At 42.7% G+C, this 26460-nt stretch overlaps 1 protein-coding gene across 1 annotated transcript in view; it reads left to right on the forward strand.

Annotated features, from left to right (window-relative positions):
- The window catches only part of LOC138265283 (acetylcholine receptor subunit delta-like), a 39599-nt gene extending 37651 nt beyond the window's left edge, over window positions 1–1948 (forward strand). Inside the window, exon 12 of the mRNA XM_069212882.1 lies at window positions 1651–1948. Within this exon, the coding sequence (XP_069068983.1) occupies window positions 1651–1833 (183 nt within the window). The 3' untranslated portion in view covers window positions 1834–1948. The remainder of the gene's footprint in view (window positions 1–1650) is intronic.
- Window positions 1949–26460: the final 24512 nt, after the last annotated feature.

A 26460-nucleotide genomic window follows, 5' to 3' on the forward strand; every position in this document is an offset into this window, starting at 1 on the left:
AAGTGTATGCCCCTTAACTCTATAAAGTAACTGACCTGTGTTTCATGTCTATGTATTTTAAATTGCTGAATTGTATTTGTCCTTCTGGTCTCTCCCTACTTGCCTATGCCATAATTCATTAGATTTTTCATTTAATAGTCATTCATTGAAATGACACAGTTTTAGGAGATAATAAAAATTGTCTACATAAAAATATCTTTCATTACCCATTATTTAGTAGGCATTCTCAGTCTGCATCAGTTATTATGATTACAATATCATTATTTAATCTCACTTTTATTGCACCTTAATAATATTTGTAGAATTGGTCCGCTTCGAGAATCTATTACTGCTGGCTTGAGGACCTATTTACTTAATAACCCTTAAGTTTTTTTTCTTAAACCATACTATCATTTTTAGATGGATACTGGGGGATAGGTATTAGCGCAATTGAGAGATACGCTGTATCATAACTTTTTTCACTCAATTAAAATTATTACGACATCTCACACCATTCCCCACAAGCTTAAATTACATCTCAGTGTCTCTGACACTGAAAGATGGGTCAAACTGTTTCAGAATTTCTTTTATTTGAACCTACACCAGGACAAAGTCAAAAAACAAAAATTACCACTGACTAAATATGTTTCTTCAGGCCCCCCTCATTTGTGAGTTTGTGGGACACTTATCATTCAATTTATTTTGATATATTCCACAGCACCTGTAAAGAGATTACAAAGAAAATGTGTTAATCCCATTTTTAAATTACAGACCCCACTGGTTTTTCTTGGCTTGGTACATTATTTTGTATTTATTACTATATTATCTAGTTCTCACTCTTAGGCAAGCTGATTTGTTAGTGTGTGTTTTGAACTTATTGTGCATATATTTTTCTTACCTGCTTTACTTTAAACAGTCCTTCAGTTTGAGATTTTGATTCATTTTTCTATGCTCCAGATCTTTTTACAGAACTATTTTTTTTCTATAGCTGCCATCCTTCCATCTTTCAATTTTTCATTGTGTTAATTTTTTGTCATAGTTTTCTCCTGTTCTTCCTTTTACCTATTTTGAAGACATGTTGATGAGTTGTCTAATAGTTATACCCCTTGGTAATGTTGGGACAATAAATTATGACTTACCTTCCTGGCGACTGTGGTAAATGTTAGTTAACCCCACTTTAAGTCCCCATTTGTGAGCCGTGTTTTTACTTCGGTAAATTATCATCAATTAACTGTCTTTTTTGTCTTCAGTCTAGTGGGTTATCATTTGCTTTCTTCATTCCTTTATTTAAAAAAACCCTGCAAGTGATGGCCTGGTATCCATATACCTTGACACGTAAGATCTTTTCATATTGCTGTGTCAGCACGTGAGGTGGGTGGCCATAGAGAACTCCCACCGAAGTATGGAATGGTGTAAGACCCGTACCAACTTTTTACTGTGCAGCTTTGCTTCTGTCCTTTATAGACTAGCTCCTGTTTCTATATGTATGTCAATATTAGACTGTCAGTGATAAGGTTTGTCAAGTGTAGGAATTGGGAGAGGTAGCTGAAGCATGGATCAAGAAAATAGGTATGAAATCTCCCTCAATTTTACAATAATCTCTCTCTGAACTCTACGCCCTAACATTTGCTCCTCTGCCAGCTTTTCTGATCTTCTTCTTTCCATTCACAGGAGAAAGATAACTGGAACAGGATGGCACGGACAGTCGATCGCCTGTGCCTCTTCCTGGTGACACCAGTGATGGTCGTCGGGACCTTGTGGATTTTTATGGACGGTACCTACAACTATCCCCCATCACTTCCCTTTGCCGGAGACCCCTACGACTACAGAGAATCCAACAAAAGATACATATAGGAAGGCTCCTGCCATCGCCATAAGGATGAATGCCATAAATCTTAATTTTTTAACATATATATAATGTTGATAAAAATAAAGAACACATTTGAGATGTGTGCTGTTTTAAATTTTATACTTTTCTTTTTCAATATATTTATTTAAAAATAATCAAAAAAGGACTACGAGCATGTTGATCTCTTTTTAAAAAATCTAGAATTTCAGTAAGTAAATGCAATGTAAAGATTGCTTATTACATATACTGATTAAAATGAGGTTCATATATCATCACAGAAAGTCTGCATTATTAGGTGTTTACGGGTAAAATTGTAACAGTCTGAGCCTCTTATCACTGGTGTTGTGTTTTGGGGCTTTACCCTGCCACTGAGGCCAAAACCCAGCACTAAGGGTACCCATTTAGTACTTGGCCCTCACGGTAGCAACGTCGCATTGTCCTATGGGTACATAGGGAAGGAATGTAGCGTAGAAACTCCGAACTCATCAAGAAATCTGATATCAGCCAGAAAATCAGTGACCAGACAATACACTTCTGACAAGCCACGTAAAACTATACATAAATATCGAAGGGCGTTCAAAGTGATACAGAGCTATTAATACAATACTGACTGTGAACAGGTAGACCGCTTGGGCGGCTCCTATGTCCAAAGTATTGTATTGTTACACATTGCAAGGTAGTACACTGGCCCACCTTGGGTATTGAGGGTTATGCTTCTATGCAATGAATGTCTACCCCACAAACTCCTAGGAAATCATGGTTAGGTAGAGCACAGATAGCCTCTAGTGATGGTTCTCCACAGGTGACTCACACTGGCTGGTTACCGTTCTGTCTTTGCTGTTCGTTAACAGGTTGGGGCTGCACATAATGGTGGAAGGTGGGTGCAGCGTGTCTACTGTTGTTGTGGCATCCAACACAACCCGAAGAGTGGGATCGCTCTGACTCTATCCCAACGAAGCTGATGTTGCCCTGGTGTTTGACCTTGATAAGTTGTGTGCAAAAGGACACCCTGACCTGAGGAAGCACCAGCAGCTGTGATGAAGAGGCCTGGGTCTGGCAGATCTTCACAGGGGAGCATATATGGGGTAGGGAGTCTTCCTTTTTTTCTGTCCAAGGTCAGGGAGTTTCCCAATACTTCAGAAGGACTTTCTATCTCCAACCATTCACACCCTAGAGGTGTTTGCATTATCAAGGACTCAACAATGCCTTGGAAGATTCCTGCAATCGACATGTTTCCAACCTCAATCTTGGGTACCACTCTTGCCCAGGCAATTCAAATGTATTCTTGGTGACCACAGTTAAACACAGCAAAACCACTCCATGCTTACTCTGACACACATATTCATGTTGAAAAACCACACATCATTTGCATCCCATTGGAATGTAGAGATGGACTCGGTTTCAGAGGAATGACAGACCATTTTAATGTCCTGCTACGAAGATCTACACTGCCTGTCCTCCTCAATCCAGTTTGCTGAGGATAGGAATATTCAACACAGGGGACACACCTGGTTGCCTCGCCGAGCCACAGAGTCAAGCTACAGCTCTCATGCTATGCCACAAAGGGCCCCCAGTTTACACGCATGGTTTTGCTGTGTACTGAGGCCTAAAAATCAAAAGGCCTTCCAAAACCATTCACTGTGAACTGAGGGCAAATATTCTCACTTTTCTGAGCCATGCAGGGGACCTTTCTTTCATCAACCCTAAAACTTCAGGAAACATGTCTTCCTCATCCTGAATTGACCACAGCTAGTTGAACAGCACTTGACTCTCCCGCTGGTCCCTAAACCAGGAGAGATTCCAAGCGCCTAAAGAATGAGGTGGACGAGGGGATCGCTGGTCCCTCCGTTTAATACAGGATGAGCCCTTTGTAGAGGCACATTTTAGGGGTCAGTGTACATTTTTTTTAGTGAAACTAAGATATCAATGCCCAGATTTAAGAAAAGTGGCGGTTCACATTGTGAAGCACCACCATTCTTACGCCCCCCTAGCGCCACCATGTGTGCGCTATATATAAGATACGGTGCACCATGGCGGTATTAGGAACAGCAGCGTCAACATTTCTGATGCTATTGTGGTGCTTTGTTCCACTAGCGTCAAAAATTGACGCTAGTGGAGCAAAGTGCAAGGAGGCCCATTGATTCCAATGGGTGCGTCCTTTTAACGCCTGCTTTCAGCAGATGTTAAAAATGATGCCAAAAATTGTGCAATGAAATCTTGTAGATTTAATTGCGCCATTTTTGCAGTCCTTCTTGCGCCAGAACACCCCCTTTGCATACATTATGCATGGCGCTAATATGGAGCTAGGCCTTCTTAAATTTGGGCCCAAGTCCGTCACAATTCAAGAACTAAATGTGTCTAAACATTTGTGAGGCGGTCTTCACTGTCACTGTGTACCGACAAAGCGCAGTAAATAAGGCTTCCAGGTGCAGAGATTTCCAAATATATTTGAGTCGAGTTTTGAGGCTTATGAATAAGTGTTGATGGTGTAAATAAAATGGCGCAGTGCTCAACCTAATCTTCTGGAATGGAGGGTGTAATTCTAAGGCGTATCACGGGAGAATAAATTGCAATTCCAGGATACAAACTGAATTGTGCAGAGAGCTGACAGCTTTTTGTTCCATTTGATGACATTCCTGAATGACTGAGAGAAACTCATTGCACATAGTTTGGGTAGGTTCTATGTCAGGATCTCAGCTAAAGTTGACAGCTGAGTTGGCACAACCATCACATCCCAACTACTCAAGGTATCAGCAACTCCACATCAAGGTCAGCCTCTGAGAGAAAAAGAGGGGGCAAAGGACTTGAAGGAAAAGAAGCTTAGACATGAAGATATAAGCCAAACCATTGCTCTTGCAAAGGGCTGAACACTTGCAAGGAGCATCCAAGCACTAGGACTACAGCTGTAAAAAGACTTCATCATAAGATGGAATTGGAGGGGGCAGAACAAAGGTTTAAAGAGAGAAGCTTTAACTTGTTTTGTTAATGGCATGTAGTCTACTGTTTTCCTTGAAGAGGCTGTACCAATTCAGCTTCAGATGATGGTGAACAGAATTAAAATGTAACATAGGAGGTTGCTTTACAATAATCCTAGATGGCTGGATTTGTTACCTCTTAAGTCAATGAAGTAATATGATATAAATCCCTACCAAAAGGAAGTTATGGTGATTGGGCTTTTGAGACACCAACGGATAAATGTTCACAACAGCATGTATATGTGTTTCCATTGACATATGCAGATCAAAACGAAACCCACATCTTCATCTTCACCATTGGACAATGCATAGCTGCTTCTGATTGGATGCCCTTGTACAACTCTTTGACTATTTGTTGGTGGTGGAAAGCAGACATTCTTTCTTAGCATGATTGCATCTAAGCTAGTGAGATCTTATCCATACCTGGATTTCTCCATAGACACCACGGGGCAGATTTATACATTTTCATGCAAAACTGCGTTAACGGAGTTTTGCGTGAAAACTTAAAGCGCCGGCTATCGCCATTCCAAGACGCCAGCAGGGTGCCATATTTATGAAATGACGCTAGCCGGCGCTAATGCCCTGTCAGCGTCCTTGGAAAGGACGCAAGCATGGTTGGGGAGGCATGGGGGAACCAGGGCTTGTGCGCTGAATTATGGCGCTACACTGTTTAGGGGCAAAAAAATTGCTCCAAGCAGTGTAGCACCATTTTCTGGTGCACAACCCCCATGGACATGGCTCCTGTCTTAGTAAAGACAGGAGCCATGACCACCTCCCCAATGCCCATGCCCAGGGGATGAATGGCCCATGGGCATGGCCATTCGGGCCAGCAACATGCAGGGGGCCCCAAGTCAGGGCCCCCGAATGGTGTTGGTGAAAAAAAAATACTTACCCAGATTTACCTGGTATGGGTCCCCCATCCTTAGGTGTCCTGCTGGTGAGGGTGGGGGTGTCCCTGGGGCCAGAGAATGGCACCTGTGGACAATTTCCATGGTCTCTGACCATGGAAATATGCCTACAGGTCCCCTCACGCCTGCCCAGACCAGGTGTTAAATAATGGCGCTAAGCAAGCTTAGCGCCATTATTTAGAAGTCCCACCCCCTGTGCTGGATTTTAGCACGGGGGATAAATATGGAGCAAAGGAGATATCGTGCTTTTCTGGACGGGAACGCCTTCCTTGCATCTCATTGATGCAAGGTAGGTTTTCCCGTACAGAAAACAACGTTAACTCCATCACTTTGGCACTAGACTTGTCTAGCCTCAAAGTATAAATATGGACTTAGGTTTGCGCTGAATTAGCTTAAAAAAAATTACGTTATTTCAATGCAAACCGAGTATAAATATGGGCCCAGATATGCTAAAGCCAAGTCGTTAGTCAAATTAAGAATTATACGTCTGTCTGTCTCGATTCTCACACTGCTCTGTTCCAGTCCATGCACAGCCTAGCAACAAGTACCACATTCATCTAACAAAGCCCAAACAGATTTTCTCTCTGTCAATGCTTGTTCTTCTTCCTGTGAGCATAGCCACTGACGTGGTTGGATTTTTTAAAGGAGAGTTTACAAAATGGACAGAGATCCCAAGTTTCCCATTCCACGCCTCGGTAGCTCATCTGATACAGGTTATTCCTGTTGCATGCTGGGAATTGTAGTCCTATTTATCTCTCACATATCCAGACATGCAAAGCAAAAAACCTGGAACCTGGACTGTATCCTGGAAACGTAGAGCAACCAGGAGCCACATCACAGAGAGATAAATAGCATCACAAGACAAGACCCAGAATGCAAAGGAAAAACTTAAAGTGAGTTATCTTCTCAGGCATGGATCTGGGAAACTTGAGAGCTCTGGTTATAAAAGCATTTCCCCTATTTTCGGCTCTCAGGTCCCCAACACTGAAGCTTACCAACATTATACATAGCTGCCAAGTGTACCAGGTCCATGTGTGATGTACTGCTTCGGTCCAGATTTTTTCCTTTGAATTCTGGGACTTGTAGTCCTGTTTTATAATGGAATAAAGAAGACTACAAGTCCCAGAATTTGAAGAAAAAACCTGGACTGGAGCAGCACATCACGCGTTGACCTAGGAAACTTGGTAGCTATGTATGATGAAAGACTTGCGGATACTCAGTATACAAGATCTCCAAGTGATGCGCAAAGGAAGCATCGGAAGGTGATGGAAGAGTGAGTGGGTGTCAAAGTGCGTTGCAGTAATTAAGTGATGTACTGAATGATTGCAAAAGATTTGATATAGCACTTTATATCTTTTATTGTAAATGTTCTCCGAACATTGATTATGGATTTAATGGCGGTCCAGGTGCCATGGAATCCCGCAACCTTCCCTGTTGCTTTGCATCTCCCTCTTCACCAATTGGTACTGTCTTATTAGGTCTGGCTTGAAAGTGCAGTTGTCTGTACTTATTTAAAATATACCTTCACTGCTTTGGCTCCACCCATACTCTCTCACCTAGTGGCTATATGATGAATCACTCTATCCCCTATGGAATTATTTCATAGCTAAGTGTGAGGAACTATTTCACATTTGATAAATACATTAAATCATCACACTTTATAGTCTTTATTTCATACATGCACTGTAAACAATTCTTTTTTTGCTTTATGTTTACAACAGCAGACTAAACAGGCATGACTTTCTATGTATGTTTCTATAAGCTTTCGTTTTTTTATTGGATCACTTTTCCTACAATTTACTCTGTCTCTTGTCCATCGCTCTTCCTAGTATATGTTTTCACGTAAAAAAGAAAGCGTTTCCAAAGGCAATGCCTTTGGCTTTATTGATTCAACACATGCTTCTGCACATTTTGCACACTAAATCCATAACTATTGCCTTTGGCATTGCTTGTATTCTATTGTAACTAGCTCTGTTCAATATAAGTCTACCACAATTCATACATTGCAGTTTCAAAGTGACAGACTAATGCCAACTTAGCTGTTCCCCATTACTTCATTGCAAGCACGGCCTTCCAGATCCAGCATGCTGACCAGGACAGAATGAATATCACTCTTATAAATGACATTTATGTCAGAACCTCCTGAGGGAGCCCTCCCTCCCAGGAAGTGCATGGGGAGGGATGTGCTGCAATCACACATTGTAAGACCTCTGACTGGGATCTAAGGTGACCCGATGTCCCATGTCATCTGCAGCACGAGCTGCCAGGGCTGAGCTTCTATTTATCAGCCTAATGCATTCTGGGAGTTTTTTTTACTGTTTCAGCTCAGTCAGTTGGAATAATACACCTGGAAACAATGATCTGTGAAAAAGTAATCTTCTGGTAACCCCAAGATAGATTTTTACTTTGCCTCATGAGATGTGAAGTTCTGTTAATTCTTTTATAAAACCGTGACTACAAATCCCCCAATGCAAAGAAAAGCCTGGCCTAGAAGAGATGCTCCGCATGGAATCCGGAAACGGAAGAGATCTGGAATGCACAGCTGAAGCTCAGCAGAGATTACAGGTAGGCGCATGTACTTTGTAAACTGGAGCTCCCATCATTGAACTAGGGCCGCACAGCAGAACCTTTTAAAATGGATGCTTTGTATCCCATCTTCTATTTTGAATGGTACCACACAGACCATTAGAGAGAAGTAACCGGAAGAAGCGTGCTGCAGCAAGAGTGAGGCTGGAGTCTGTGCAGGGTTTGTATATAAACTGCAGCACAAGAAACATTTCTTCGCTGCCACGTGATAGGTTTCCCTGAAACACCATGACTGGACAGCCAGTAATGCAATTGAAGTGTAAGAAATAAGCATAGCGCGTCATTGTGACCCGTACTGATAAAAGGTTGTGCCCGGTGCTTAATTTGTGCTTGTTGTTTCCGGTGCTAATTTGTGCTTGTTGTTTCCGGTGCTGAGCACCGGCACTTATTTTTGAGGGCCGGCGCTTATTCTTCTGCCCCAAGCATTTGCTGCGAGCAAAAGACCCATATGGGAAAGACTGAGGAGGGGAAAAACGAAAAGCGTCACAATGGGAGAAAGCAGAAAGCTGCAGTAATGAGCGGAAGGGGCAGGGAGTGGCTTTAAATGTATTGAAGAGGCCCGAGATTGCTTCAGGATTACGCTACCTCAGTTCCCACATTGAATTGCAGACGTTTTTATTTACAAATTAAGCACTGGTTGTGCCACAATGGGTAAAAAGAGAGATAGGTGTATAGGTTGCGAGGAAAGGACACCTCTTCTTTAAGGGCAGACAGCAGCTGGTGGGGGGTGTATGGAGGTGGAGTGACAGCACCGGGTGAGGCTCTCCTGAGGACTCTCAGTCCTCTGGGCTCAGACAACATGGCCGACAAATGCCCCCCCAGGATGCAAACTGCACCCAACGCACAGAGCAGGTCAGGCGGGGGCAGGCAGCTGCTTTCATCCTCTCTAACCACACCACAAATGAAAGTCCTCGAGGCAGGGCCCTCTGGGACCATGTCATCACCCTTTTCGTGCAGGGATATTTTTATCTGGCATCAGAGGCTTGAGCAGGAGGACAAGACCATGCCAGGAATGTGCCAGCCTTGGGTATGTGCCAATTCATTTGGCTCCAGGGACAATTGTGGAGGAACCACAGGCTTGTGACCAAGAGATAGAAGCACAGCAGCTCTGGAGGTTGAGCGCCTTCTGCCTGCTAGAATCTCCACGTAGCCTCAGGAGCGTGGGTGTTACACCCCCCAATAAATGTATTCTGTAGTAAATAGTTGGGCGCAGGTGCTTTCAGTCGGGTGTGGTAAGGTGCCTGTTGAATTTCACCTGGGATTTGTCATGCACACACAGATGAAAACATACACACGTGCACTGTTTCAATCCTCTCTTGTTTGAAGTTCTTAAAATATTTTGGTTATTTTACAGAATATTGTTTTTAAGCAGTGGCGGAGGGGGGTCGCCCCCCCTGGATGAGCCAGCAGATGAAAAATACAATGATACGCTGCTATTGTTTTATTTTTCATCTGCTGGCTCAGCCAGCAGGTGCAGGGCGGGGCTGGATCAAGGGGAGGTGGGAGAGTGCACTAAGTGCGTTTAGCCAGCTGTTTCAAGCCAGCCAAACACACATGCGCATTTAGGTTCCTCTAACCCGGCTGTATACACAGCCGGGCTGGAGAAACAGCACAGACCCCAGGCTTGTGCCTGAACGGCAGTCACTGCCGCTCAGACCAATCCCGACACAGCTTACATGCTATGTTTAGCATGTAAGCAGCGCTATGATTGCTGGGGAGCCTGTGCTGCGTCCCAGCCAATGCTGGGGCACCACAAGAGGAGCGAAGCAGCAGGAGATGGCGGCGAGAGGTAAGTGGATTTTCTTTTTATTTATTTTTTATTTATTTTTTTATGTTTCCCACATCGTTCATCATCCCCCACCTTAACTCCCGCCCCCCTCCTTGACATATGAGGCAGCCACCACTGGTGTTGAGTACCCCTAACAATCTACACTGCTCCACCTTTCCCCTGACCCTGAGGCACCCTCATGTCCTGCTTCCCATGTATGTATTTTGCCACGACACACCAGCATGATTGTAGGAAAATCTGAAACTCTACCCCACCCAATCCTACTGACCAAGTCATGCCACTGTGTAGCCTCCTGGTTATGGGTTTGAATCTAGTTCAGACTTTCTATCTTAGGAGCTTGATAATATGAGTGCATCTGAGCCTGGAAACACTTTCACTTATGCAATCAGTGCCAAGAGGCGATGCTGGCGGAGGGATGCATTCTATTAATGTTCAAACGTATTACCTGTCCAAACAAAAGCTAGGTAGCTGTCCCGTCAGACTGGATTTTACAACTTTTCAAAGTCTAGGAAAAGGTAGCTAGAAGCAGTTAGAATCAGTGTTTGCTTTCTGCAAAAAAATACTTAGTCAGGTTGTGTTGGATGCCTGGCCTAGTGTATGGACAAATGCTGCGTTTACTTAGCAGTAATCTCATTTTTCTGATTCTGTTTTACTTGTTCCAGTTCTTACATCAAGGAGTGTGGCCACACCCTAAAGACACATAGTGAACTGTATTCCTTAAAATAAAAAGTTTAAAGTTTCCCCCTCTAAGTTCACCTCTACAGCATTCCCACTACAGAAACCTCCTGTGTCAATTAACAGCAGGCTGCCATGAAGGTCAGTCATAACAAAGAGGGTGTGTAAGGTATAAGTGCCGTGATGGGGATGAGAAAGTAGAATCAGGGTAATGAGTTTGCCAGTAAGCAGTCAAGGCATTACCTCCTCATCGCTGCCTTTCCCCCATCTTTACATCATGAATGTTGGAAAATGGCCCTTTCTGCAGGGACTTCCCCAAACATTTCACCGTCCTCGTCCTATTCTTTCTGAGCTCATTTTTGTTGGCCTTCGGACTCTCCACACTTCACCAGTGCTAAAGTGCTTGTGCTCTCTCCTTAAAACAGGGTAACAACGGTCCCTGCTTCTTGTGGGCGTGCAGCACTGATTGTGTCACCCGCTTAAGTAGCCCTCTAACCATGTCTCAGGCTTGCCACTTCCGCAGCTGTGTGTGCAGTTTTACACTGCCATGTCAACCTGCCACAATAAACATGTTGCCAGGCCTAAACCTTTCTTTTTAATATATATGCATCACCCCTAGGATAGACCCTGGACGGCCCAGAGAGCAGGGTGAACTGTATTTAAAAAAGAAAGGCATGCACTTTTAAGTTTTATATGTTTTGTTAGTGAAAAATTCCCAACGTCGTTTTTCACTACTGCAAGGCCCATCTCTCCCACTGGGTAACACTCAGAGTACGATATTACATTTAGTAATTGTAATTCACAATCTGGAAGAGATACATGAGTGAGTCTAGAGCCAGGGCAAGAAGGGCCGTACCTCTGTGTACTTCAAAGGCCTGCCTTTGAAGTCTCCCCCCACTTCAAAGGTCCAACTGGGTATAGGGTCTGGACCTCTGACATCAACAACTCAGTACCCTTCTGGACCTGTGGATACTCTGCCAGGAAGAAGGACTGCTAAGCTGCTGAAGGCCTGCCACTCTGCTGGACTGCTGTTTGCTGGACTCCTGCTTTTTGTCCTGCCCTTTGCCTGCTGCCCTCTTGTCTGGTAGTGAGAAGGACTGGACCTGAATCTCTCCAACCCAGAGTGACTTCAAGGGCTAGTTGTCTGGCCTCCTGATCCGAAGTCTCAAGGACATAATAGACTTCAAACAACCCTGCCAAATGGTGCTACCCCAGTCCTGGACACTTGGAAGTGGGCCTAAGGTGTTTGCTCCAGCAGAACCAAAGCATCCTCTGCTGCGGGAACATAAAGGATGCATTGCAGCAGTGACTGGAGAAAATTGCTGCATCACCCCTAATGCATGGAGCAGAACGGGCTCAACCATGATTTAATCGCCACTGGATCGCGCATTTCAACACCAGCGCTTCGCCCTCAGATTCGATGCGTCACGGCTGTTGCATGGGAAAAAGCAACACATCCCCTCTACTGTGTGGTTCAGAACCGATGCATTGCTCTGCATCAAAGATTAAAGGTACTTTTCTTCAGCAAGCCCAACTGAGTCTCTGTAGCCAGCCCACTCTCCCTCTTAACCAGTCTGAACTTTTGCCTTCACCCTGGTCCAGTGCGACCAGATATTCCAGGCTGGTGCTTCTTGCTTCTAAGCGCTGTTTTACATTTATTCTTTAAAAAATCCCAACGCGAGTTCTACTTAGTGGATTTTTGCAGTTTTGGTCTTGTTTTATTTATTAAATAGTGTTTTATTCTTCTAACCTGATGTGGAATCTTTTTGTATGGTGTTTTCACTGTTTGGCTGTTAGAAGTGTTGTACAAATACTTTACACACTGCCTCTAAGTTAAGCCTGACTGCTCTGTGCCAAGCTACAAGAGGGTGAGCACAGGTTAATTTAGGGTTTGCATGCCTATTACCCTGAGTAGGATTGTGGTTGCTGCTTAAGCAGGGCTCCTACCTCAGTCAACCAACAAGCCAATTTCTAACAATGAGCATTGGCCAAAGCAGCCACAACCAGCATTGATTGCCCTCCAAGATGACCAGTCTGCAAAGCAAAGTCCAGAGACAGAGGAGGAAAAACAAAATCCAGAGCGCCAACAAAGCCACAAGCACTAGTGTCTCAGGAAATCAATAAGCAGTAAAATCCTAAAAGGAAGGAGGTACAACCAGTGTGCCTGGAAAAGCAGGTCCCTAAAAGGGAACACCTGCAGTAGCTAGCTGCCTCTTGGATTGAAGAGGAGCTCCATGGAAACCAAAGACACAGAATGCCACCAGTACCCACCAACGAGTGTGGAAGGGGGGCACCAGCGGTTGGAACACCATGTAAAAAGGCCCAGTCAGAAACACAAGACCCACAAAACAACCCCAATCCCAAGCACAGAAGAGAGCAGTCAAGTGAAGGAGCTCTAAAAAACAGACAACTGTAGCAGAGACATACTGGAAAACCTGAAGCAAGTAATAAAATAGCCCAAGCCATGAGAAACTTCAGGCTCTGACCTGAGCTCAACCAGGAGCATAGGTAAAGGTGCTTGACCATACTCTGCACATAAGGAAAGCAAGACGGGAACCAGAATGCATAAAATAGACAACCCAGATTGAGAGAAAAACCAAGATCAATAATGAGGCAAAGGGGACTGTTATATTAGAACCCATATCAAAACAAATGGGAGAGATAACAGGCTCTGCAAGCAGAGTCACAGCAAAAAGAAGTATGCCAGGGCAACCCAAGCTCTGAGCTCCACAGTCAAAAGCAAACAGCAGATTGGACCAGCAGAGGGAGTCACCTCTGGCAGAAAAGACCAAGTAAGAATGCACCAAAACCACACACCCAAAACACTGAAAGATCAGTGGGTGTACACAGTAGGCACAAGAAAACAAAGGCAATAATAACCAGGAAGATAGTCATAGGATTAGGGCGCTCACAGTAAGTCCATACAGTAACATTTCAACTCTTTCATGGCACAGTGCTCCTGGCAAGAGGATCTTCCTTAATCCTCCAATGTTTCAAGGGAAACTCACAGTGAAAAAAACAAATGTCAGGGCACTCATGAATCCAAAGTAGTGTATCCAATCTTCATTGAGAATGACAATAGTTTCTGCTGGGGGTCGCGTAACTAGTTAGCATGGAGGAGTCTCGTTCGTTATCGGAATTAACCAGACAAATCGCTCCACCAACTAAGAACGGCCATGCACCACCACCCACAGAATCGAGAAAGAGCTATCAATCTGTCAATCCTTTACACGGGAAACCTCATCCGGCCTGGACACGGAAAGGATTGACAGATTGATAGCTCTTTCTCGATTCTGTGGGTGGTGGTGCACAATTTAGACCTATCTATGCACACTGAAAGGTCAAACTAAGAAGGACTCAAGTCTGACAAGGAACATTTAAGAGGAAAAAAACAGCTAAGGGCAACACAGTCAGCCAGCCCACTTATTACGAGGTAGGAGAGCGGCCCCAACGAAACAAAACTATCTCCAGCCACAAAGAAGATCAAGTGTTTACATGAAGAACAAGGGACAGCCCAGCACCAGCCCATACATAAAACTAGTGGGGTGGGTTGAATTTCCTTTATCAAAAATATCAATCCCACCAAAAGAGTTAAATGGCACACCAGGGAGGCTACATTACCCCCAACTCTTATAGTACCTAGAAATCAACACAAAACTAGGACAGAGGGGCAGGAAGAGGTACCAAGTATCTAAGGTCCAGCAACCTCAGGCCCAAAGTCAAATAGAGAGTGAGAGGTACATACCTACACAAAAATAAAAAGGCACAAAGAAGCCCACACAAAATAATACAGATGTGTCAACATAGAGCAACCATGCAACCCCCTTCCCATAAACCACATTTTAAGGAGAGAGAAGGGCAGACCACTCCCCAAAACCTATACCCAGAAAATTAGGGGGTAGTCTAGAAGCCAAATCAAAAAGACAGAATGATACACCCTATCAGTGAAGTGGGATGAGCCAATACAAAGCAAAAGCCGCGAGGGGAAACCTAGGAAGACACTCACAAGAACCAGACCGCACAGGGAGCGGAGAACTCCCTAGAATGGCACTCTGCTCTCCGGCCCTCACCAAAACACAAAAGCCCAGCCCCTGGGCAAAACCAAGCTACGGCAGAAATTGTGGTCAGGTGACATACTTCAATCTTTAACCACAGAAAAAAGAAGTGGCACAAAGACCAAAATGGACGGAAGTAACCCCCACAGTAAAAACCCCACAGTATACACCGGCCTGGAGTCCAAAAGAGGCTAAATGACATTTGTAGCACTCAAGATGTATTCACAACACAAGCCCCACAAAGAAGATGGCTAGGCCAACCCAATGACAACCCACACACTAAAAAATAAAACTATTGCCAAAGAGAATTTTTCTGACTGACAGCTTAATGTGTCTCATCCTTGCTGACCCTCTCCCCAAGCTAATTAATTTCCCCAGAGACTCCCCCACCCCCGAGGGGCCTGAGCTATTGTTTTCTTTTGGGATGAGGGGCCTGCAATTACAACCTGATCCATTAATGGTCCTGGGGACCCCATTGTGGTGCCCCGATGTCTTCTTTTATTTGAGGATAAAGCATAGGGGCCACCCTCCTGAGCCACATAATAAAACAGGGTCACCATACCCTGGGAACTGTATTTTCTGGCTGTGAGAGTGCAGCTCAGAAAATCACAGCACGAGCAGTGCATCATGCCTATTTTCGCCCATTGGTGGAGCTCTGTGCTGCGAAAGTCAATGGGGTCAAATTACATGAGTTCCACCCACCCTAAACAAAAGCTGTTCCTGCCAGGCAGAACTCTCTCTCACCGGCACCCAGGATGAGAGCTGGAACTGGAGGGGCCGCAGGGGCTTGCCCCAGCCCTTTAAGGTTGTGGGTGCCCTGGGTATGACTGGGGGACCCACCAAAAATGTTTTTCTAAATTGCCACATCACCACTGAAGTGGGCTCCCCACACCATAAAAAACGATAGGCTATGGGTGCCCAGATATGACCTGGGCAACCAGAGTACTAAAAAACAACAAGGTGTGCCAGTGTAGGAGCCCCCCACGCTCCCAGAAAATACATTTAAAAAAAACATAAATCTTGGTTGTGGATGCCCTGGGTGGGATAGAAACATCAACAATAAAACTAATATAAAAAGAATACTAGGCATAGCTTCGCTGCTTCAATAGTGAAGTGGAGGGGCCACTGAATTATTCACTGTTCCCTCACAGGAGTGACCCATATAGCCCTACGAAGGCCATGCTTTAAAGTAATCTAGTTTTGTGGTGCCTAAGTAGGGACAGGGGCACCACCATCCACAAATAAAAGTGCTGTGGGGACTACAGGGAAGACAGCAGCCCCCTAGGAATGTTAAAAATCAGTAAGTCTCCCGGGTCACTGTATTTATGACCCCTGGAGAGCTTACTATTGTAGGCCAAGCGCTCCAAGCCGGAGCAGTATGCTCATCAGCTGGAGTGCAGGGTACTCTTGTGGTTGGTCTTGTACCTGCATTTTCTCACATGAAAAGTATTAAAGAGTCAAACACGTCGATGTTTGTTTTGGATAAAAAATCCTTTATTTTAAATATTCTTGTGACAAAAATTCTTATTTATTACCATATGTACAATAATGAGGAATACATTATTTTATGATTATTAATAAAATATTGTGGTGTCCATTCGACAAATAAAATAGGTCTGCTTTATATCTGGTGAAGTGCTGTCTGATCGCCTGATAAAACCAATAGGTCTCCCTTTTATATTTTGGTGGTCCGACCCCTTGGCAAAGCCAGGAGGTCTGCCTTATTTATCATGATACCACTTTACAATGTTATTGTATGCTACAGAACTTCAGAAATTCACTGGAAAACTTGAAGGTGAGGGTGATATTATAGTTAGTTATAGTAATACCTTAATTTACATAAGAAAACAGAAATTGACTGCAAAACAAACGTTGAAGTCAAGTGATGTTAGATGAAAATATCACTTAAAAATGGCATTGTAAACTGAAGAAACACTGAAATTCCTGTTATAGCTAACTGAAGTAACCCTTGCCATGCAATGCTTGTGACCTCACATATTGCATCACTCATGACGCATTCTATGACATCACTGACAACATCTCTGAAGACATCTGAAATGACATTGATGACAACACAGCGGATGGAGGGGGCACAAGTTATAGTTTCTTCAGTTAACTATAACTGGTGAATTCTAGTGTGCTTTTTGGGTTTAAAAAGGTATTTTTAAGTAGCATTTTTACATAAGTATAAAGTCAAAGTAACCTTTGCCTCTTTCAGTGAATGTCTAAGGTTTTGTTTTAATGTAAGGTAAGATATTATTACCAGACCTAACTAGAGCATCAACTATTATACAAAAAGAGGCTTAGGCAACATTCCACAGCACCTACCACTATATTCAGTACAAAGTTCACTTCAATAGTGCACGAACAGGAAAGACAGACCTCTTAACCTTCCACCCAGGAGAAACTCCTTGATCAAGTCATAAATAATATATTCAGCACCTAGTAGTTTTAACCGTTTCAAACAATGCATATGGTTAACAAGACAAGTAATGAGGTGAATATTTCACAAGACGCACAGGCTCCTTTGTGTTCTTTCTTGAAAAAGTGGTTCCTTTATTCAAACTCTCCTTTAGTTCAATAATAAAACATCTTCATTTTATTACAACATAACCAACACGTTTTGTCCACACGGACTTCTTCAGGGCTACAAAATAAATACAAAATATACATTTTAAAACAAAACACACGAGACTATAGAAGCTCAACATTTCATAAAAACAAATATATCAATAATATCAAAAACCGCAATGGAGAATATTTCCCCATCCACCAGCTTGCAAAAGAACCGGATTAAACACTATTGTGTACCACCCACTGCTTTTAATCAATTTCAATAAATGAACACAACCCTCTCATGTTACAACATCTTATGTGATTCACTGTGCGAGAGCCAACTCTTAGCTTCTTCAAATCTGAAATTACAACACTTAGAACGTGATCTTCAAGCCTGGAGCACAATTACATGATACTGCTTTGATATCGCTAGTTTGTTGGTTAATTTAACATAATTCATCATGGTGAACCTGCTTTTGTATGTATGATCAAATATTATATATTACTATACCTCAAGAAAGTGTACTTCAGTCTTGAACAAGAACACCAGGTTCAGGAAAATTTCAATGACGTGTAGTTGCGAACCCAATATTTTAAATTTGATGAGGTTCCCTTAACTCCTGTAACACTTATGGGATCCACATATATATATATATATATATATATATATTTCCAATACTGTGTGCTGACAGAATTAACCCAGTGAGGATGATTAACAAACAGCTGTACTGACCAACTGCATATGATAAACCATTACAGAAGGGATCTCCTGGCTTACTAGACAAAGTTGTCCAGCTCATAAGGAAGCCCTTCATAATGCACATGACAAAGCAGTCTATTTACACACAACTACACACACACACACACAGCCCCCCCAACCCAAAACATCATGTGATAAACATTCCAACATGCGTCTAATTGGTTCCATGTTGAGGAGTAAATATCATACATTACAAAAATGATGCATTCAACATGCTTGATAGATACCTCTACCAATGCTTAATTTGTAAATAAAAATGTGCTGGTGCTCAAAGCCCTCCTCTCAAACACGCCGCTGCTGCAATTAAATGTACGAACAGTGAATACTGAGGCAGTTTAATCCTGAAGCCATCTCGGACCTCTTCAATCGGTTACAGCCACTACCTGCCCTCCCAGCTCACTCCTGCAGCTTTCTGCTTTCTCACTTTGTGACGCTTTTTCGTTTTCCCTTTCCTCAGTCTTTCCCATAGGTGTCTTTTGCTCCCATTAAATGCTCGAGGCAGAAAAATAAGCACCGGCCCTCAAAAATAAGTGCTGGTGCTGCACACCGGAAACAACAAGCACAAATTAAGCACGGACCTCTACAAAAAGCAGCTTTGTTTAATTCTCAAAGGACCAATAGAACACCTCTTCTAAGAGCAATTTAGTTTTTTACCCACAAGTGCTCCGACATTTAAAACAAACAGAGGAATCTCCCATGATGTGTGCATCGAAGATAGTATGGAAAACATGACGGACGGAAAGAATTCCCACAAGTTTATTAAAAATCGAATTATTGTCCAAACAGTTTGACTCTTGATGTATTTAGAACCAAGGCATCTCTGACCTAGTCCCAGCATCCATTATAATATTTCTGTTGTAACGTTTTTAAAGCTTAAAAACTTCCTACAGTTCCTAATACAGAGTATGATAGCTCCTCGTGGCCTTCCGTATTCAAAATCTGGAACAAAAGAGCCACATTGTAACTCTGTGGTTTAAATACCCCCGTGATTAACAACACCTGTGAGGCCGTGGTACGCGGTCGGAATCAATGAAACTACGGACGCCATCTTCAAATGTGTACGTTAAGCAGAGAAACCCCAAAACAACAAATGAAATCCCTTCGTTACAAATGTCAGTGTTTCGAAAGTTTGCCATTTCAAAAATATTATTAGCAAAAATAATCTAGCATTGAAAATCAAACTATTAAAAATTGTTACAAGTTCACAAAAAAAATCACGAACACACAATAAGGATTTCTAGAAGTATATACTTCACTGACGTAATGGAGTGACAACTAACACCACTTCATGGAGTCAGTTAATGCTCAACGTGTGAATGGGACCTCTTTTCAATTGTGCAGATACTGCATTCATATCACCAGTATCTTTGGAGTCGAATGACATTAACCACTCCAGACCATTGCATTAACACAAAGCCAAGTCCCTAAAGGGACAAATCTCTCTGCAATACCTTTGCTCATGAGCTTATCCCAAAACGATCACAGTATAGTCTTGCCAATATAGTAAAGGGCAATGCCTCGAACATCCCAGTTTAGTTCATTCCCAAAATTCCTCACTCAAAACAATATCAGTGGTCAGTGATTAAAAATGCCATTCAGTGTCGCATGACCACCAATGCCCATCAGGTCTTCTTTTTTGGCAATATGAGTATACATAGAATTATAAATGATTGAATTAAATTAACTTCTGCATGGATAGAAACTGTATAACCTTTGCAGGTACTTGGCCTTCACAATAAACCACTTGCCCAAATCAAAACAGTACTTAAAATTTCATCTCCAGCATCCGCATTATGGGAACGATGAGTGCAGATAGTGGTTTCAGGTGACGGAAACAAAACCAGAAAATAATATTCAGGTCTGTGTGTTACAGAAAGCCATCAATGGTTGATCTTAAACAACAAATCTACCTGGCTTCTGCTTGTCTAAGGATCAGTTCTCTATTGCCACCTTGTTCCCCTATCACTGTATAGTTAACCACATGTAACCAGAGTGTGGTGTCTATGTAATGGGTATGATGCATGTTCATGGCTTCCCGGTTGCCTCTCATCCAGATGTTTAATGGCCCTCACATGTTCCTGTATTCAAATTTTCAGGCAACAAATGCTGCTTCCAATATACATTTCCCCCACACGCACAACCCACTATATAGATAGTGAAGGTGGTGTTGCAGTTCATAAAAGAGTGAATGGTATATTTAGTTGCTGTGTTGTCATTACATTTTATAGTTCTCTTATGCCCCAAATGGCAAATGGAACATCTACCACAAGTGTAGAAACCACTTGGTTTCTCAGGAATCCCCGTTTGTAATGGAGCATTTCCCAAAATGTTTTTTTTTAAATAACATTGGCAGTTTTTCTAAACGTAAAGATTCTACGATATGCAATTCTGGGTTTCTGAGAGATTGCTCCTTTGGGGATAACATTGGAGTCCCAAATGTAATTTTAATTACTATACATTAATCCAACCACCACCGCGCACAGCCCTTCGGCTGAGCACAGTGGGGGTTGCTGCAGGGCATGGCCTGTGGTCAGGTCCCTATAACTACCCAACCTTGAGCCATGCACAGCCTTCAGCCATGCATGGTGGGAGTTGGCCACAGGGCCTGGGTTGCGGCCACCCCCTCTATAGCCACCCAACCCCACATTGCGCACAGCCATTGGCCATGCACTGCAGGGGTTGGCCGCATGGACTTAAGGGTGAGGGCCTGAGACCTTAACCTCTAGGGCACAGATGAATCTTTGCAATGAAGTTTCCAGACATAGAAATTACATTCAACCCAAAGATTTTGATGGCAAAAAGATGTAAATGTTCCATCACTAGGAATGTTTAACAGTCAAAATACTAGTAAATAAACAGACACACAACGATGAGAAACCAGGATTTGAACCTTCAATCTACTGAGTGATAGTCCAAGAGCTTTCCCAGTAGGCCAAAAGTGACTCTGCTGTACTGTGTATCCAAATGTAGTTATAACAGTTGAACCAAACATATTGCTTGTGTGCCGCTTTGAAGTCATTCTATGGAGAGGCTATTGTAATTGCAATGCTCTCTCCATAGAATGACTTCAAAGCAGCCCACCTGCAAGATGCTTGGTGCAAGGAGAGGTCCGCCGGGGGAGTCTGAAGGTCCCCGTGGTCCTAGCTGGCTCCCCGGTCCTGCGGGAGCCAGCATTAGTCCTGCAAGCAAATAGCAGCTCCCTGCTTGTGGGAGCAATATTTTCATCTGTTTCCCTGCACACATATTTGCATGCAGGGAAACATATGAAAATTCTGCTTTCTGCAAATGATTCATAAGGCTCTTATACATGTCCTGTAAAATGAGGAGAACGGCTCTTATACCTGTCCTACGGCATGTGGTTAAATGATAACTTCAGATAAGCAATCATTAAAAGAAAAATGTGAGAACCATAATTGAAAACAATTTCAGTTTGATCCAAATCAAAAATTGCCAGATAGTCAGTGGTAAATCTTGTGCAAAATACAACACCGTTGTCATGAACAAGCAAAAGAGCAACAACAAGACTCCATCACAAGACTCCATCACAAGAACAGCTCTCCACTGGACCCCAGAAGACTAAAGGAAGAGAGGCAGGTCAAGGAACACCTGTAGACGAACAGTGGAAACAGAAATTAAGACTCTGAACCCGTACAGAAACTTGTCCAAGACAGAGTGGAGGTCCTTTGTTGCTGCCGTACATGCCAGGCAGCATAATAGGCAGTACGTAAGTTATTTAGCCCACAAAGAGCACTATGGCTGCTTATTTATTATTGTATTTGCAGCTTCTCACTGCATTCTTTAATTTTAAATTTGGGTGTCAGCTTTCCCATTGTTGGGGGCTCAGGACGGAGCCCGCAGCTACACTCAGCCCCACTGCCTCCACAGCCAACACCCATCCTTGGGTTCCAGCACGAGAGATGGCCACACTTTGTAAAAAAATGTTGTAGTTTGTTGGTATCCTATCCCAATCAGGGCATCAACATCTATTGGGGGCTGTTGGGAGAGGCCCACGGCACCCGTGGTCCTGCTGGCTCCACAGTCAGCACTCATCTGGGTACTTAGTACTAGATATCTATACATTTTTTCATTTAATTTCTCAAAACGTCGAAACAGGTTTGCACCAGATCACACAAACATGCATTCTCTGTAAAGATTTTGTTTTCTGCCAGATTTGGTGTTATTCTGTTCAGCCATTTTTGCTGTAGCTTTAGCAAATTTCATTATGGAACAAACACACAGAAAAAACGTTTTGGGACCCCCCCGCACCCACATGGCAATTGCATGTATAATGAATATATGATGGAGCTGTTAGACCTGTCAGCCATACTGTGGTCTTCCCACAAACGTTTTGCCTTACACTTTACTGATCTCATTAGATGTTGGCAGCAGGACTTAGCACACTTTGCCACTGCTCACCACTGCTAAAGTGATTGTGCTCTCTCCTTTAAGCATGATACATATGGCTTACACCAAATTCTCACATTTATTTTACTTGTAAGTGTCTAGTAAAGCGGTAATGCATGTACCTTGGTCCTATAACTAAAATGCTACTAGATTGCCTCATGCATTTATTGTGCCACCTGCTTAAGTAGCCTTTTTTAAACATGTGTCAAGCCTGCCATTGCAGCCTCAGTATGCAGCATTAAACTGTTATTTCGACCTGGAAAAATAAACCCTTTTCCAGGACTAAACCTTCTTTTTTAGTGCATATAGGTGACCCCTAGGGTAGGTACTTAACAGCCCATAGGGCGGGTGCATTGTATTTAAAAATGTTGACATATTCTTTTAGGTTTTACATGTCCTAGTAGTGTAAAACTCTCATTATATATAATGAGTAACAACTTTTGATTGAGAGCAGTTAGGAAAGCCATGTTTGATTTCTGAGGAATTGTAATTTAAAGTCCTCTTTACTGGTTTACTCAGAGTTTAATTCACAATTCTGAAAATGCCACTTGGAGAAAGTTGGCATTTTCCTGTCCCAACCATTTTGTGACTGCAGCCTGTTCCTGGGTCACATGACTAGGTGTAGTCAGCAGTTGGCCAATGTGTATTCCTCCCAAACAGCATCATAATAGTCTGGATCTGGGTGTTGGCAGGATGGGGCATCTATGAGAGGATAGGGGTGGAGCTGTCACCTTCCACACTCCCACTTAAAAGGCACTGGCACAGTTCAGTCTCAAAGGACTTCACGCTAGCTTATTGTGTCGCCAGTCAGACTGAGACCAGGGCAGAGATGCAGGGAATTCCAGAGACTGGACAGCTCAGCTGTGTGAAATCTGCTCTGCTGACCAAGGTCTGCTCTGCTGCTTCAGGACTCTTCTTCTGCTGTGGACTACCCTGCTTACTTCAGCCTGCCTGTTTCAAACCGGAACCTCAAAAGAGTCTCTAAGGGTCAGTCAGCTGATCTCCTGTTCTGAGCTACAGGGACACAACAGGCATCTTGGCACTGACACAAATCGCCGCATCTCGATGCAGAACTGCACATCGCAGCTTCTGTTCAGCAGCTTTGGAAAGCACAGACCCAGCTCCGCATCTCGATGCCTACACCAGCCCAGCTCAACACATCCCAATGCAGGACCGCACTTCACAGTCTCATTCTGTTTTCTGGTTTCGCAACTACTGACCCAGCAAAATGCATCTCAATGCCGACAACCATCTCAGCTCAACGCATCTTGCCTCGAGCAGTGATGCATCTCAACCCAAGTTCTTGCAGCACTGGCATCTTCACCGACCTCAACGCAAAGTGACGATTCTCGACATGTGCATCACAGCACCTGTTCAGCGGCTCTCCCAGAACTGACCCAGTACAATGCATCCTGACGCAGGACCTAACCTTGCACCATAGCTCCCATGGATGATTCCTCTGCACCACTGCAGCACAGGATGATGCAGGACTTTGCATTTCGATGCCCAGGACATAAGGTACTTTTTACATTGGGCTGAACTTAGTTCTGTATCTGGCCCATGCTCCATCGCGGTTGGCCCGAACTTGTGACTTGACCCAGTCAACACGACCAGATAATCACAATTGGTGCTTCTTGCTTCTAAGCGATTCTTTTCTTTAAAACCTTTAAAATTGCATATCTCCAGTTCTACAAATAGTATTTTTGTCATTTTGGTCTTAAATTATTTATTAACTTTAACCTGTTTTTCTAGATTGGTGTGGGATTTTTCTTGTGTTGTGTTTTCACTTCATTACAGTTTGAGTGCTGTATAAATACATTACAAATGACCTCTAAGTTAAGCCTGACTGCTTTTCTGCCAAGCTACCAGAGAATTCAGCACAGGCTAATTTTAGGACTGCTGTGTTTCACCTGACCAGAATTGTGATTGTTTGTTGGGATGGGTTTGACCACCCTCCAACCAGTCACCCAATTTCTCATGCATGAATAGTGTTTACACTGACTATGACTTGTACACATTTCGGAGTAATATCTCAAGTGATTTCTCTCTGTCACTGTGTATAGCCTTATTTTGGTACCAAATAAATGACACTGTTTAATGATTGTATTCTTAAGAAAAAAAACATAAAAAATATAACTTGAAATATATATATAAAGTCTGGCTATCATGGTATTATGCACATGATCATGATAACCTTGACTTTATAAGCACTCAGGACGATAGTGTGAAGGCGCCTCCTCTCTTGTCAGTGTATTATAACATCATCTTATTGAAAAGAATAAAGTTACATATGGGACTAGATCTGAGGCTGCATAGTGGATAGAAGTCCTCACCTGACCAACATAGAGAAGTGAGAAAGGCAGAAGACTTTGCATCTTTCTTGATAATAACACGTGGCAAGAGTTCACACCAAGAAAAATGTCAGTAGAGCTGACAATAGAAGAAAATTATAGATGCCATTGTAGTTACAATAGATGTGTATATATAAGTGGAACTAAATTTAAAAAAGCTGTAATCAGGGATGAAGCTACAATAAGTGAATAGCTGGAGCATTCAAACATATCAGTAATACACAATAGTTTGCAAGCAATAAATGACAGCACGTTGGGCAAGTGCCTCAGAAACATTTTAAAATTCATCTACACTTACAGCCTTTACAAATTCCTGAGGTTTCGTTCTAGACTTCCAATTAAATCTTGCCAAAAAAGTGATAACCATCAAGTGAAGGTCATCAGAAACAGACGAAACAGGAGAATTTTGACACCAGATCTGGTCTAAAGAAATTAATTCATGGTATGGCAATCTTAAGAATTGAATATGACAATACACTATTCACTGGCCTTACCAAGAACCTAACATGCACCCATTAAAACAGTGTTAAACTCGGCTGCCAACTCATTTGTAGAACAAAGAAATGTGATTATATTCAATCTGTTCTGGCCCCAGTGAATTGCATACCCATGAAGACATAGACCTTATACAAGATTACCCATCTACTTAATAAGTATTACATCTGCATAGTCCTGAATATCCGGCACACAAATGCACACTCTCTGGAGGATGGGCAACTAAGACGTAAGCCATCACAATAATCCAAAATTCCCAATTACAAGATAAGATCTTCAGTAAACACTTTTCTCTGGCGCTTAGCCTAAAATTTGGAGTTTTCTTCCACCAACATATGTCATAACTTCTCCACCAAAGAGTTCAAGTCAACCCTATAGAACCATATGCTTCTTATCTGCTAGTGCGGGATGCATATAACATAAGTAACCTGACTTTCTCCATCACATTTCCACAATTGCATTGTAATGTTTTTTAATTGTAAAATACCTAATGATCCCTATTTTGCATTATATATTCAAATCTTTTAAGTCCCTGAATGACTTTTTGGCACTTTTCCTTACTATAATTACCATGAAATACAATATTGCAATGATAGCCTCTGAAGGCCAGTATCTATAATGGGGAAAAATGAAATTATCAGTTTTTCCCACACTAGGGTTTATAAAACATCTTTTATAAGGCCCCTGCATATTTTTATGTGACTCCTCCCCCACACCCCTGGGACACCTAGGGGAGGCACTGGGGGTACCTAATATGTGAAAGTAAGGTAGATCTTCACGCTTTCGATATCCTAATACCACTCAGAAAAACTAAACAGGAAAAAAGAAAACCAACACCTTGGAGAAACACAGAACTTAAAATGATAAAGCAACAAATCAGAAGGTTGTAGCAGACCTGGCTCAAAACAGTCAACATTCAAGACAAACTGCAGCTATACAAACTTAATAGAATATACAAATCATCAATCAAAAAAGCTAAAAAAAGGTACTACTCAGACAGAATTCTAAATGCTAAATCTGAAACCAAAGAATTGTATGAAATTCTCATTGAATTTCGAAAACCTAAATGCATGGAAGG

Source organism: Pleurodeles waltl, chromosome 11, assembly GCF_031143425.1.
Source record: "Pleurodeles waltl isolate 20211129_DDA chromosome 11, aPleWal1.hap1.20221129, whole genome shotgun sequence".
NCBI lineage: Eukaryota > Metazoa > Chordata > Amphibia > Caudata > Salamandridae > Pleurodeles > Pleurodeles waltl.